This window comes from Aedes albopictus, chromosome 1, assembly GCF_035046485.1.
Source record: "Aedes albopictus strain Foshan chromosome 1, AalbF5, whole genome shotgun sequence".
NCBI classification, from domain to species: Eukaryota; Metazoa; Arthropoda; class Insecta; order Diptera; family Culicidae; genus Aedes; species Aedes albopictus.
The window spans coordinates 243,569,767-243,585,630 of NC_085136.1; the positions used below are offsets into that span (position 1 = coordinate 243,569,767).

The following is a 15,864-nucleotide window of genomic DNA, read 5'->3' on the forward strand; positions in this document are numbered from 1 at the left end:
CGACTGCATCGCCAGCTCGTCGCTGTCTCGTTGTATTGGTGTCAACTTCGGGGATGAATACACTCTAAACTTGGGTTAAGCAGAAGGTGGTCAGTGTATACTTCCACACTCCTCCTCACTGAGCACCGGTCGTTACTGGCGAATGCCCATTCGCTCCAGCATCTCTCGGAAACGGACAGCACCCAAAGGCTTAGTGAGTGCATCCGCTACCATTTCGTTAGATGGGCAGTAGACAAGCTTTAAGTCTCTTCGATCGCAGAGATCCTTAACGAAGTGCATCTTGGTATCTATGTGCTTGGATCGTTTGGAGGTACGCTCGGCTTTCACAAAACTGAGGCAACTCTGGTTGTCCTCATACACGGTAGTCGCCATACTGATATCTTCGCCGATCTCGTTCAGTAGTCTCCGCAACCAGATCAATTCCTGAGAAGCCTCGCTCAACGCTATATATTCGGCCTCCATTGAGGACAAGTAATAAAATAGGCAGAGCTACACGTGAACACGTCTTTACTGGGTGATAACGTCGACAAAAGAGAAAGAATTTTTATTTGAAATTTCTTAGCCTACTACGATCTAATATAATACAACTTATATCTAGTTAGGTTGCTAAGGGCAACGCGTGGTCGGTTGCACACTCAACACCTCCGCTCAACCGAACAACCCCAGCTTGTTCCGCAACCGTTCGAACGATCCTCGTGCTAGTCCTTTGGTGAAGATGTCAGCAACTTGCTCGGATGTTGGCTTATAGACGATCTTGAAAACGCCGTCCTGGATCTTCTCTCGGATAAAGTTGTACCGAATGTCGATATGCTTCATCCGCTTATGGTCTCTTGGCTCCTCAGCGATGCGGATACATGATTGGTTGTCTTCGAACAACGGGATCGGGTGATGTAGAGCAACTCCTAGTTCGTCAAGCAGATTCTTTAGCCAAATCGCGTCACAGGCAGCTTGACTCAGAGAGATGTACTCGGCCTCCGTTGATGACAGTGATACTGTTGCTTGCTTCCGAGTCATCCATGAGACAGTAGCTCCATAAACTTGAAATACATTGCCGGATATTGATCGGCGGTCATCTTGGTCGTTGCCCCAGTCGGCATCGGCGTATCCAATTAGCGGCTGATCTTCTCCACGTTGGTTGTAAACCAGACCAAGATGCATGATCCCCTTCAGGTATCGCAGTATGCGCTTCAGCTGGCACCAGTGGAGATCGGTTGGTGCGGCCTGGAACTTGCTGAAGAAACTCACCGCAGCACTGATGTCCGGTCTTGATGCCAGTGCCAGGTACGTCAAACATCCGATGAGCTCCCTGTACGGTTTCGTAGTTAATCCTTCTTCTTGCTTCTTCTTTTCCAATTTCAGGTTCGGTTCCATCGGGGTCGCTACCGGCTTGCAGTCGACCATGCCGAATCTCTGTAGGAGGTCAGCGATATATTTGGGCTGGCTTATTTTCATGCTTCCTCCGCTCAAATCTCGATCCACTTTCAAACCAAGGAAGAGTTTTAACTCCCCCATATCGGACATCTCAAACTGGTGTGATAGTTGGTGTTTGATCCGGTCCACCAGCTCCATCCGGTCCGAAACAATGATGATGTCGTCCACGTACAATAGCAGGTAGACGACGGATCCATTCGACTTCAAATGGTACAGGCAACTGTCTACATTCGACCGCTTGAACCCTAGGTTCGTCACGAACGAATGGAATCGATCATTCCAGCTCCTCGGGGACTGCTTAAGGCCGTACAACGCTTTTCGGAGACGGCACACTAGACCTGGGTTTGTGCTCTGGAGGCCCTCAGGTAGTCGCATGTATATCTCCTCCTTCAGTATGCCGTTGAGGAAGGCGGTCCTTACGTCCATCTGGTGAATATGGTACCCCTTCTTGTTCGCTACCGCCAGAAGCGTCCTGACAGTGGCAATTTTGGCCACCGGCGCGTACGTCTCGTCGAAGTCAAACCCCTTCCGTTGCGAGTAGCCTTTCGCAACCAGCCGCGCTTTGTAGCGATCCACGTTTCCAGTTGCGTTTCGTTTCACCTTAAACACCCACTTGCAGTCCACAAGGTGTTTTCCCGCCGGTCTCGGTACTAGGTCCCACGTTTTGTTTTTCTCGAGCGACTCGAGCTCGCTGTTGATGGCGGCCTCCCAGTGGCGCCAATCGTCTCGCTTCCTCAGACCATCGATGGTTAACGGTAGGTCCTCGACGAACGCCTCCGCATTCAGTGCGAAAGCCATCACCACGTTGTCAGTCGTCTCGGAGCTGCCATCGGAACCTGCGAAACATCCACTGCCAGTATTTGCCTTAAAGCCAGTAATAAAATCAAGAAACTTACCGGGGATTCTGCGCTCCCGTCCGCTGTGCCTCGTGGACGCCTCTGTAGGACAGTCTCCACTATTTGTTTGCGAAGGGAGCGCGCCGGTCGGATCTTCGTATTCCTCGTCGTCAGCAGAATCATTTTCGATCGGCTCGTGCGCTTCAGGAACTTCATTCACTGCTACAGGTTCATCATCGTCGTCGGATTCGTACATCAATCTCACCGGTTGTTGCCTCTGCGTCAACTTCTTGGTCTCATCGAAAACGATATCACGGGATGTGAAAATTGCCTTCTTCCTCGGGTCCCAAATCCGGTAGCCGTTTGTGGTGTATCCGATCATGATGTTCTTCTCGCTTCTCGGGTCCAATTTGCCACGCTTTTGTTTCGGTACCCACGTGAAAGCAGTAGAACCAAACACTCGCATTTTGTCTATAAGGCAATCCATGGCGACATATCGCGATGGGGGTGACAGCTGAAATTGTAAACACAGTGTATGTATAGCTTACCAAATTTTCGTCGAGTGTTCTCGGTGCTTAACAAATTCCTTTGTGTTAAACTGTCACCCCGATCGACGAATGTCAAAAATACATGGTAAACAAAGAAAATCAGCTGATCGCATCTGTCTCATGGATTGCCTTATGTTCGGTTTTCTACCGTACCACATTTCATATGGCGTTTTTCTTTCTTCCAGAGCAGACGTCGGGCTTCTATTCAGGATGTAAGCGGCAGTGAGGACAGCTTCACCCCACATCGACTTTGGTAGGCCAGCGTCTTGCAGCATCGAACGAGATTTATCCAGCAGTGTGCGATTTAATCGTTTCGCTATCCCGTTCTGCTGTGGACTGTACGGGACGGTTGTCTCCATACGGATTCCTTCAGTGCGACAATATTTCTTGAACGATTGGCTAATATACTCCCCGCCGTTGTCGCACCGGAGCCTCGACACCCTTGTGCCGAAGAATGACGTCACCTGTGCACAGTACTGCTCGAACTTTTCCTGGATCTCATCTTTTGATGCGAGCAGATACACCGTCGTGAAGTGGCTATAATCGTCCATGAACGACACATAATAGCGCTTTCCGTTCCACGTGGTTGGAGTGAACGGCCCACACACATCGGAGTGAATGAGCTCCAACGGTCGGGAAGAACGGCGCTCCACAGCACTGTCGAACGGCTGTCTTGTTTGCTTACCTGCCAAGCACACCTCGCACAAACATTGATCTGGCCAGTCCCGAATCTTCGCTGCCGTCTCAATCATCCCATGCTTCCAGAGGTTCTTCAGGTTCGTGCCGCCAAGATGACCATACCTTCGATGCCACATCTCAAAACTGTCATTGTTCGTTGTCATGGCACTCGCGCTCGCTGATTCCTCATCACCACGACGGTAGATGTCGAGGGCGTATAGTTGACCTGTCCGTTGGCCAACGCACACAGTGTGCCCGTCCTTCTGGATGGCCACTTTTCCTCCAGCAATCTTCACCGTCATTCCGATGTCTTCGAGCCTACGCACAGAGAACAAATTGCATTGTAACTCGGGCACGTACAAAACGTTTTTCACCACCGACGGATGCCTTCTGCCATCGATCACCATATCGACACGGATTGTGCCGGCAGATTCCGCCACGATGACTTGTCCTGACTTGGCCACCGAAATGGACACCTTTCGCTTGAGTGGATGCATTTCTTCGAACAGCAGCTTATCGCGGACCATGTGGTCCGTCGCACCCGAATCCAAAAACCACTCGATGCGCTCGCTCGACATCGCAGTAGGCGCCGAAAGTGCGCCGTCGCCCGTGGTTGCAACTATAGATATTGTGGATTTACCGGCTACTTGTATTCTACCGGTCGCTTCAGTATGGCCTCCAAAGTAGCCGTTTTATAAAAAGAGTAACTTAAAAATGATTTTAAATTTTTTTATTGTATACGCTATTCCTCGTTGCCACTAGCTACTCAGCGACATTCATTTTTTGACAATCAAGTTGATTTTTATATGAAAACGGCTACTTTGTAACGGTTACTTAAGTAACCGGTAGAATACAAGTAGCCGGTAAATCCACAATAGTAGAGTAAACATAGATCCGCGGACACCGCTGACTAAAATGTTTCAAGCGTGTAAGTAGTAATTTTCAAGAGTGCGACGGTTGAATATGACGTCATGCGCTCCATTGATGCTGTTCAAATCGTGACGTCATGCTCGTTTGGATACAGATTTTGACAGTTCGTTTGGATACAACGGATTCATCAACACGGATCTATGTTTACTCTACTATCTATAGTTGAAATTAAGCAGACAGCGAGGTAATGATTTTTTCGTCATTTGAACTTCATAGAGTGGCACACGGGTTGTCAAGACGACAATCAAAACAATAACAAATCCACGACGCAGGAGCCACTGGGTGTCGGTGCGAATGACTGTAATTTGATAAATTAAGACACTGGCGAGGAGTTTAAACAATCTTAAAATGAACATAGGGGGATTAGGGGCATAATGGACACCCGGGGCGAAATGGACACCCCTGTTTTTGCCGAAACCGTTGACTTTGATGCTAAACTTTTAATGCATAAGTGTAAAGGAACAAGTCATGGTTCTATTTGGCAAAACTACCATTTATATTCCTCCAAAATAATCAAAATATCATTGAAATTGAAATATGTTTTTCATATGGTGATATTCTTATAATTTCGAAGCAGCATTAAATTAGGCATTACGAGTGGTGGAGTGTGTCCACCATAAAAACAAGTGAATTGTTACCTTACCTACATGTATACGGAGATTTAGCAATGGATGAAGTAATTTATTTTTGATCAGAATTTACTTAAAATAGAAATTTTAATGTTGTAGTCGATTCGGGGCGAAATGAACACTGGCAAATACAAATGGATGTACGCGCATAATTTAGATAATTTGGAAAAAAACAATCTCATTATTTTAGCCTAAAATTTATTTAATAACTTTGATGTTATGTAAACTCGTCTAAGATGGAGTATTATATCTGTGGTATTGATTGCCGTAGGCAAATTACTTAACTGGTCGATGTAACCAAAGAATTACCCTAAAATATGCAGGGGTGTCCATTATGCCCTGATGGGTGTCCATTTCGCCCCGTACCTTTCCTGCCAGCCCTGAAAAACACACGGTTTACAATTCATTATATTTCTTCACAATAAAGAAATTCTACCTGCTGTAAATGACTGAAATACGTGGGAAACTAGTTAAAGATGTAAGTGAACTGATAATATGTTAAGTTTTTCTCTGTTATAATATAATTACATATATTATATGCCTAACGTACTCATTTGCTTAGGGTGTCCATTATGCCTCTAATCCTCATCAACATACCCTCAACTGTACGGAAGTACCGAACTACAACTGTGCAGTTTATGGTGGTCCGGATCATAACGATGTGGCCATGGTAGGATGCCACAATTATTGTTCGCACTGGTTTCATTTCAAGTGCGTGGGAGTATCCGCCGACGTAAAAGTGGTTTCATGGAGTTGTATTATTAGCAACAAAAATGCTGTACAACGATATATGAGGCTGAAAGCAGAAGACAGTGACCAAAAGGAGCCAACTGCTGCCACGATGAACAAAAGACAGAAGCAAAGAACATTCCGGCGGAAGTGGATGAGCTTGAAAGGCAGCTACGACAGCTACAAGCAATGCGAAAACCAGAGCTGAAGAAAATGGAGCTAGAGAAGACTGTTTTTCGACGACGGTTGGAAGTTCAGCGAGAGCTGGCCGAGCAGAGGCAGAAGGTGGAACGTGAGAAGAGACAAATGGGGTTTGAACTCGAAGAGAAGCAAGGCGGTTGCTGAGAAAGAGGCGTACCTACCATACACAACAAAAACTAAATGCAACCCGCCCGATGTAATTCATTCCGATGTACTAAATAATTAATATAATCACGATTCCTGTGTACGATTACATCGTTTTGATGTAAAATCTTTTGTTCTTATGTGTACATCGTCCGATTTAATATTCATGCAACCGACGTATTGATCGGATTGCAGCAGTTCAGATGTAACACAACAGTTTTTTCTGTGTAAACACCAGCAAGAAATGCGAAATAAAATTCAGGGTAAATTGGAGCAGTTACGTATACAACACATCTCGGCCAAAGCTAGATGTGGTCCTGAGAAAAACAGAAGTAATGAATCCGCAGTAAGACCCGAAACAATACATTGGACAATCAAAGGATTACTGTGGAGCGCTCCAAAAACACTCCACACCAAAGGGAACCGGAAGGTCTTCCGAAATGCATGGAACAAGGAATGATTGCCCCCCGCTAAGGCTAAACGATGAAAGCACATCAATACAACTAGCGAGAGGCCCAACTTTCAGTTAGACAAATCCCTGCGCGTAAGCTACCAAAATTTGCAGGGCATCCAGAAGAATGGACGATGTTTATCTCCAGTTACGAAATAGGCAATAAAGCTTGTGGTTTCTCAAACGAGAGTCTAAAGGGACAAGCGCTGGAAGCAGTACTTAGCTGTCTACTGTTGCCGAATGCCGTTCCACAAATCATCGAAACGCTGCGTATGCTTTATGGTAGACCCGAGTTAGCAGCTAGTGGCATATAAGGCAATTGAGCTGATCTATTGGCATCATTCATTGGATATGGAACGGTTGTACAGCAGTTAGATGACCATCTCTACGCCACTGATATGAAAGTCCATATCTGTTTAACCCGATGTTAATTCAGGAATTAGTCGAAAAGCTGCCTGTGGGTACAAAAATGGAATGGGTTCGCTACAAAAGAAAATCGTGCAGCGTAACTTTGCAAACCTTAGCAGACTCTCTATCGGAAATTGTAAGAGATGTGAGTGAAGCCACAATGTTTGCAGAAGGAGCATCTATATCGGAGAATCGATCAAAGAGAGAGAAAGTACAGTTCGAGAAGGGTACTTATATGCACATCTCATGCTGCCTGAAGAAGAAGAATGATATGACTGGTTAACGAGAGGTATAGAGACTTCTGGTATGCGGAACGATAAATAAAACAGGTGTTACTTCGTTGGTAGTCACTAAAGTTCTGATCTCTTATATTTCTCCTATTTCTTACACTGCCGAACTTCTCCTATTTTCCCTTTTCTCTCTTCGTACTATCACTCGATATCTCTGAGCGAGTTCTCAAGTTTTTTTTTACTTAATCATTTATTTAAGGCTCATGCGCCAACAGGCATAACGGAGCCGAATCCAGTTAAAACTATTTACAATTTCATGTTTTTATCTTATAAACTATGTTAGTTTTGGGAAACCGAAAAACTCGCGGTTTGGTCGAGGTTGGGGGGAACAAAAATATTTGAGGAAAGGATAGGGTGATGGGGCTTTTCATTGACACGTGACAGCTTGGTGTGGCGTATTGCTGCTGGTCAAACGTAGAGTGGACATACAACCTGTAACGATACATACAGACGATTTTCGAAGGGACACGAGGTGGAGAGTTCTCGTCACTACTACAAAGAACAACGTATTTCGATGAATACACAGAAGCCTTGTCAGGTCTGCAATAGCGTAGACTAACGCATCAGGAACTGTGACAAAGTTCGGAAATAGGAGGCAATCAGTGAAGTACTAGATTGAAAGTAGTGAGCTGGATTTTTGTATGGTGAGATGATCAATTCTCCATTTCTGCAATGAAATCGTACAAACAGCGTAGGTTATATGATTTATTGACTAATTTGATGCTGTTTGAGCAAAAGTTTGGGTAACTGTGTTGTTGAAGTTGCATGAAATAAATAATACAACAACAAAGTTATCCAAACTTAGTGGGACTAAGATGAATGCTACGATGCCCGTGAAAGACACATCTGGACAGCTATTGACCGACCCGGCTGACCAGTTGAAACGCTGGTTCGAGCACTCTGGAAGCCTTTTTAAGTGTTGGCCACGCCTAGGGTTACCATCCGTCCTGATTTAGCAGGACATGTCCTGATTTTCGACCTATTTTGGCCAAAATTTCTTAACAAATCCGTGGAGTTTTACTCATTCCGAGAAAATATGAAATGTCCTGATTTTCTATGCTGTGTTGATGGGAGCCCTAGCCACGCCACCAACACCTCAGCATGATCCGCCAAGGGTTTCGTCGCATTACCCGAGTCGACACCGAAGCTCCATCATCCATCAGCTCCATCAGCTGAGATACTCAAAGCTGACTCCGTAGGATCTGCACAACTGCTGCATCAATTATTCTGCAATATATGGGAAAACGCGACATTTCCGGTCGACTGTATGCAAGGCGTCTTAGTAAAGGTACCCAAAAAGAGTGACCTGATTGTATGCGATAATTGGCAGGGCATCATGTTGCTGTGTATCGTTCTCAAAGTCCTCTGCAAAGTGATCTTTAACCGGATACAGGAGAAGATTGACCTATCTCTCCGCCGGCAGCAAGCAAGATTTCGTGCCGGACGATTCTGTGTGGTCCATATTGTCATGCTCCGTATCATCTACCGAATCTTTCTACCTGGTGTTCATGGATTACAAAAAAGCTTTCGACCGTCTCAATCACGAAAACATGTGGAAAGCCCTAGGGCGCAAGGGTGTCCCTGAGAACATCATCGGCCTCATTGGAGCACAGTACAGGGCTTTTTCGTGCATAGTACTGCACAAGTGAGGCAAGGATGTATACTGTGGGCGGCCAGGACATCCGAGAACTACAATACCCCGGGAATAAAGCGATATTATCACCGACGAAATATTATCACGAAACCGAAAACGAATTAGTACGGAGCTATTAAAGTGCGGAAATCAACTTGTCTTCTTTAATTCATGGTCATTCTTATATACATCCATATAAAGGTGTATAGATCTTAAAACGTAATACCGTCAAGTCGCCATTCACCGTGGGGGCTCCATTCACCGTGTGCCTTCGAAATTTTTTTCATTATTTCCATATTATGATTGAATGATACGACAATTTCCCTTCAATTTCACCAATACTACACTAATGTATTGTTACCATGTCAAAACGCTCATTGGAAACATTTAAAAGTATCATTTTGACACTAAAGTGTGTTTACATGAAGCGGGTTTCTGCTCGTTCACTGCATTCATAGTGAAAAAACGAAAACTGCGCTAAGGTGATTTAAGCGATAAACTAAATGTAAATACGTTTTTATTCCACCAAAAAGCAATTAAATTCACATATCAGGTATGTATTTTGCATAACCGAAGTAAGTTTAACAAGAAAGTACGATTACTCGTACTTTTTAATTGAAAAAAAAAGGCACGGTGAATGGGTACCCTAAAAATCAATGGTCTCCATTCACCGTGCCCCATATTGTCCCATATATCTAGAAAAAATCGAAAATTTGAACATTCGTTTTTCTAATAAAATCTTGCAAGTTATTACTTGAAATGAATTTAAACGAAGAAAATTCCTTTGGCTGGGATGTTTTGATCATTTTTAAACAAAGTAGAATACAATTTCTCATACACGGTGAATGGGTCCCTACTACCACGGTGAATGGTGACCTACCACGGAATTAGGCGACCTTACTACCCTTTACTAATTGTACTATATCACCAAATTTTGTGAAAAATTTTCTACTTCTGTGGTTATTGCTTTAATTTTAACCTATAATGAAGGCAATTAAAAGCGGCACCAACAATATTTGTAAGACTGGTGTCAAATGACAGCCCTTATTTGCCCCGAATCCTCTTAGATCCACGGTGAATGGAGCCTTGACGGTAATAGAAATGTCATTCTTTTAGTGTTATATGGACAGGGGTGTAGTCGCGTATATTTGGCAATAGGGTCGTCTACGCCAACATATACTACATAATATTATATTATCATCGTTTCTCATCGTATTCGACGAGATCCTGGTAGGTGTCATTAATCGTGAACCAAATCGTGGGTTGCTGTGGCAGCCCATTAATATTTAGCACCTAAATGACTTCGAATTGACTGATGCTCTCCTTGCTTGGCGGTGCTCTGATATGCAGAGTAAACTCGATGATCTTGCCAATTGTTCCTTGGCGGCAGGTCTTACCATCCACGTCAACAAGACCAAATCGTTGGATATAAACACGGCCAACCCCTCCAGCTTTACGATGGGAAATCTGTGGAGAATGTTGAAAGCTTCCAATATCTTGGTAGCCAAATGGCGGCGCCAAGATCGACATAGGTGCACGAATCAAGAAGGCGAGGGCTACCTTTGTGAGTTTAAGAAATGTATGGAGAAACAATTAATCAGAACTCGAACGTGAAATCTGTGCTGCTGTACGCGCCAGTGAAACACTGTGTGCATCAGCGGAGAACACTCAACGGCTGCAGATCTTCATCAGTAGATGCCTGCGTTATATAATTCGTGCATGGTGGCCTCACAACTGGATCTCCAACGTGGAGCTCCATCGTCGATGTAATCAAAAGCCGATAGCGATAGAAATTCGGGAGCGAAAGTGTAGGTGGGCCGGCTACACTGTACGTAGGGGCGGAAGCGAAATTTGCAAGCAAGCGTTAGATTGGAACCTTGATTGGAACCCAGCAGGACATCGCAGCAGAGGCAGACCCAGAGACTCATGGCGGCGCAGCCTCAACAACGAAATAAAGCAAGTCGACAGAAATTCGACCTGGCAACAGGTCAAGGCGATGGTAGTCGCCCAGGATGGAGATCCCGATGGAGATATTTCAATTCGGCTCTCTGCACTATCATAGGTGCTCAGGACCGAAAGTAGGTAAGCGAGTTCGTTGGTTTTGAGCCTATGAACGGCATCCTTAACTTCCCACAGTTTGGGAGTTGGATCATGCACATCATGTGCTGCACTGACGTAGTTGTTTCCTCCGTTACCTTAGTCTCTCGTGGCCACGCTCCACGCCATCTATGTGCTTATCGAAGTATTGCTTCCACCTTTCCATCTTGACAGAAAAACTGTACTTTATCACTGGCAAGTTGCCAGCGATAATCGGTCAACGACTGATATTTCAAGTCCCACTAGCTACACAAGACTTAAACGAATACGTCTCATGCTTGAAAATAGCTGAAAAAACTATCAACATCTGGTCACCATATTGCATTAAGTGCTAAGGCGGCCCGTAATGTTAGATGAGCATTGAGCAACAACCTTCACAACAATTTTGCGTAAATTTTCTCACAATTAATCTCCCCCTGTTTATGTTATAGTATTGAGTTTATTATTTTTTTTTATTAAAAAATCATACCGAAGCACACAAAAATACCTGTCTCTTACTGCGAATCGCTTGAGCTGGAACTGGAACTATCCGTCGACATGACCTCAACATCATCCTGCGATGCGTCCTTGTGCGACCGGGTATCCAGCGAAACCGATCCAGCGCCGGCACCCACCGTCATATGCAACTCGCCGGACGGATGCCAAGCGAACTGATTCTGTGCCGAGGCCGGAATGTCGACCACTCCACTTCCCGCACCGGCCCCGGCATTCCTTTGTTGCATCTCGTTCAGACTGTTGTTCTGGCTGTTCGGCATCTGTCCGTGTCCGTTGATGTTTAGGTCCGACTTGCCCAGGAATCCCAACCGCATCTCGATGTCCGTCGGATAGGGCCTCCGCAGGTCGCCCTGTTGCCACGTTAGCGGGGCGCAGATCGCATTCGAGGCGCTGATCCGGTGAGCGAACTTGATCAGCTCTTCCGAGGAAACCGGCCGCTTGGCGGCTTTGTTAATACTGGTCAGTTTCTGGCGTCCTTGGAATATCGCCGTCGCCAGGATCTGTTCGGCTTCTTTGAGCTGCTTCTGCAGCTGATTGATTTCCTCGTCTTGTTCCTTGACCTGCTCCCGCAGGCCGTTCATCTTCTTCTCGATGCCGGCTTGTTCCGCCGCCAGCTGCAGAGTGGCTTTTAGTTCCTTGTCCTTGGACACTAGCAGCTCGACCAGCTGCCCATGATCGGCGCTGGACATTTTCTGATGCTTCGGAGCGATGGTGTTCTCGATTAGTTCTCTAGAGCGATGAAGGAAGAACATTGCATTTTCGAGACGGAAGAATCTAGTCGAAAATCATTAGGCGATACATACTTGGAAATGATTTCAATGTCGTCCACGATGGCCAGCAGCCGTTCCTTGGTGCTTAGATGATACGAGGACATGGTCCAGCGATGAAAAATCTGTGTTTTTTTGGGAAAATCTATGAGGAATCGATGAAAAACTGTGGTGATCTGAAGCGAACAAGCAAAACTACGCACGCAGTGCGAAACGAAAACAAACGCCGTTTTGACGTTTCTCGAAGTGTGAAGCTGAATGTGCACATGAAGGAAGGATGAACCTCAAAAAGGGTTCCTTCCCGGGATTTCTAATGGAAAGATGTAACGTAATTTTTGATTAACCTTTCCTTCACACCGACGGCGCGCGAATCCAAAATTCGCTTTAATTTTGTTTACAATCGTTGTGTTGTGCCCGAAATCCACAAAAAGTTCAATTTTATCAGAGAAAACCTGAAAAATCAAGGAAAACTCTACATTTTGTGATGTTTTATTAACATTAGGAAATTTTCTCGTATCGAAAAACAATAAAACATGGGAATCACCGGATTGATTCCCTTCCTGGAGAAAGCGTCCAGTCGGTGCAACCTGCGCGATCTCCGGGGCCAATGCGTCGCCATCGATAGCTACTGCTGGCTGCACAAGGGCGCATTCGCTTGCGCGGACAAGCTGGCCCGAGGCGAAACGACCGACATTCACATCCAGTACTGTTTGAAGTATGTGAACATGCTGTTGTCGCACGATATCAAGCCGATTCTGGTGTTCGATGGGAGACATCTTCCGGCCAAGGCCGGGACCGAGGCCAAGAGACGTGAGACGCGAGAAAACGCCAAGAAGCGAGCGGCTGAGTTGCTGAGGGTTGGGAGGACGGAGGAAGCCAAGGGGTATCTGCGGCGCTGTGTGGACATTACCCACGAGATGGCCCTCCAGTTGATCCAGGAGTGCCGGAAGCGGAATGTGGACTGCGTCGTGGCGCCATATGAAGCCGACGCTCAGTTGGCCTATTTGAACAGGAAAGGAATTGCACAGGCGGTCATTACGGAGGATTCCGATCTGATGTTGTTCGGGTGCAGCAAAGTGCTGTTCAAGTTGGACCTGACCGGAACTGGGCTGATGATCGAAGCGGAGAAGCTATATCTGGCCATGGCATGCAAGGAGGAGAAATACTCGTTTGACAAGTTCCGGTATATGTGCATCCTGTCCGGGTGTGACTATCTGGATTCCCTTCCCGGAATCGGGCTGGCCAAGGCTCGGAAGTTTGTTCTGACGACGGAAGACACAGACATCCGGCGTGCTCTGGCGAAGATCCCGTCCTACCTGAATATGCGCCAGCTGGAAGTTTCCGAGCAGTACAAGGAAGAATTTATGAAGGCCGATGCCACCTTCAAACACATGGTCGTGTACGACCCAGTCGAACGGAAGCAAATGCGCCTGAACGACCCGGAAGTCCTGGGAACCGATCCGAAATTGTGTGGCAATGCAGGAAGTTTCCTCGACGAAGAAACTGCCTTACAGCTGGCCTTAGGCAACTTAAACCCCTTCAACATGAAGCGGCTGGACAACTGGCACCCGGATGATCCGCAATGCCAAGCGACTGGTGGTCAAACCAGCAACTGGAAACAGACAGCCGTCACTAAACATCCCAGCATCTGGAAAGGCACCTACGAACGGAGTCGCAACAGCAGCAAACACATCGAAATCCACCAGGAAGTAAAGGTGCGCAATGTATTTGAGTTGGAGAGGCAATCGATTTCGAGCTCGAACCACGAAGAAGTTGAACGGGAATCAATTGACGACGTACTGCGAGCGTACGGAGTACAGCCAAGAGACCAGCAACCTCCGCCCAAGAGGATGTGTCTAACCAGCATGACATTGCAGCAGAAGCTGACAATGGATGTGGACGAGGTCCAGGACAGAAAGAGCCCTCCCAGGAGAAATCCATTTCATGTAAGTAAAATTTCTCCAAGAATTCATTTTCGTTTTCTTACGGAATAACAATACTGAAACCATTTCGCGCTCACACTTTTCAGGTCAAATCGATAGCTCCGGCTTCGATCCAGGGAAAGCGCACCACATCTGACGCACTACCATCACCCATAAAAATCACCGAGCAAAACTGTTCCCTTTTGCGCCAAGTTAGTCCGGTAAAGAAAACCGACTATGAAGCCAGACCCCCAACCAACACAACCACCGCCACCACCCTGCAAATACGGTCCAAGACGGAAAAGCTCAGTCGCTTCAAACGGACCGTAATGGGTTGCGATGGCCAGAAAGTCATCAGTCGATTCTTCTCGACTTCAATGTCCTCCACCATGACGACGGCCACCACCGTGAGCACTCTCCAGGTATCCGCCAGCGCGGATGAAAGCGACCCCTCACTTTTGGATGAGATCCCATCGGGGGAAACCAGCCCCAGTCCAACCCCAACGACGGTCAACGTATATCTACTCTCTCCGGAAGCCCGAGGAGAAAAAACTCCCAAAAAGCAACGGCTTTCGGTGGACAGTCCGGCCAGCTGTTCGCCGGCTCCTCCCGTGAAAGGTGAGCGAAGTGTCGAGAAGCTGGACAGCGGTTTCGTGGAGGAACCCGAAGGAGGGTTCAGCTCATCGCAGAAGGAGAACCAATCGGAACAGAACAAGCCAACGTCGTCCCGGTTGTCTCTGTTCACCAAGAAGGAACCCAGACGATTGGACACTGAGAATTCGGCGGAAATATTGCAGGAAATTGAAATGATCCAAGATGATGACGTGGTTGAGATTAAAGATGATGACGAGGATGAATCAAAAGAGGTGCAGATGGCGGAACAGAAACCAGCGCAGGCTAGTTTCGGCCGGGGTGGTAACAGTGGAAGTGGTCAGAAGAAGACTGCCTGTCGACGGGTAGGTCTCTCGAAGAACAAAAGTCTGAAGGGCGTGGGGGCGAACCAGAGCAAGCTGTCGATGTTTGGATTCCAGAAGAAGTAAGTATGCAACGGGTTCGTTGCACCAGAGAGTAATCATGCTTAATTTTTTTTTCGATTTTCTCACAGGGTGCAACTGAAGTAATGATGTCTTCCAGACGAACGCAACAATAGCACTGCCCGTTATCACTGCATTTTGGGAATTACTATTACAGTAAGTGAATTTTTCTGTTACTCACGAAACTTGAATTTGATAAGTTGATATACCTATTATGTTAAATGTAATAAACTCGTTATCGTTTCTAAACTTGTGCCAATGCTTTTCAAAAGAAATGCCCTTAGCAAATTTGTACCTACAAGCTTTTGTAACTAAACGCAATACGATACAATTATATTCTAAAAATATTATTTACAAATCAACGTGGTGCTGGTAACGGTGACCAATTTCTGTGAGATTAAGGATTTTTATTTACTAATGCATTATTTTGCAATGATATTTTTTTGTTAATATCTACAAAACATTCACGAGAAATTACAGTTCAACACTTTTGGAAATTACAAACTCTTTTGAGGACTAACGTAGAATTTCATGGTTCCTGTGTGCGTCCTTTTTAAATTATCATCCAATACTATTCGCTGGAGGAATTCCTCCAGGAACTCTTGAAATAATTCAATACAATAATCAGAGATTGGATACAT

General features: G+C 45.9%; 2 protein-coding genes across 2 annotated transcripts; one reads left to right on the forward strand and one right to left on the reverse strand.

Moving 5' to 3' along the window:
* Window positions 1-11,424: 11,424 nt before the first annotated feature.
* On the reverse strand, window positions 11,425-12,485 carry LOC109412297 (mediator of RNA polymerase II transcription subunit 4). The gene is made up of 2 exons (XM_019685935.3): window positions 12,304-12,485; window positions 11,425-12,229 (listed from the first exon to the last, which is right to left on the reverse strand). The coding sequence occupies exons 1-2, from the start codon at window positions 12,372-12,374 to the stop codon at window positions 11,500-11,502; spliced, it is 801 nt and encodes a 266-aa protein (XP_019541480.3). The 5' UTR covers window positions 12,375-12,485; the 3' UTR covers window positions 11,425-11,499.
* A 143-nt stretch (window positions 12,486-12,628) lies between these two features.
* Window positions 12,629-15,472, forward strand: LOC109425249 (exonuclease 1). Its single transcript, XM_029859985.2, has 3 exons — window positions 12,629-14,213; window positions 14,297-15,225; window positions 15,295-15,472. Exons 1-3 carry the CDS (start codon window positions 12,801-12,803, stop codon window positions 15,308-15,310), a joined length of 2,358 nt encoding a protein of 785 aa, XP_029715845.2. The 5' UTR covers window positions 12,629-12,800; the 3' UTR covers window positions 15,311-15,472.
* The last annotated feature ends 392 nt before the right edge of the window (window positions 15,473-15,864 follow it).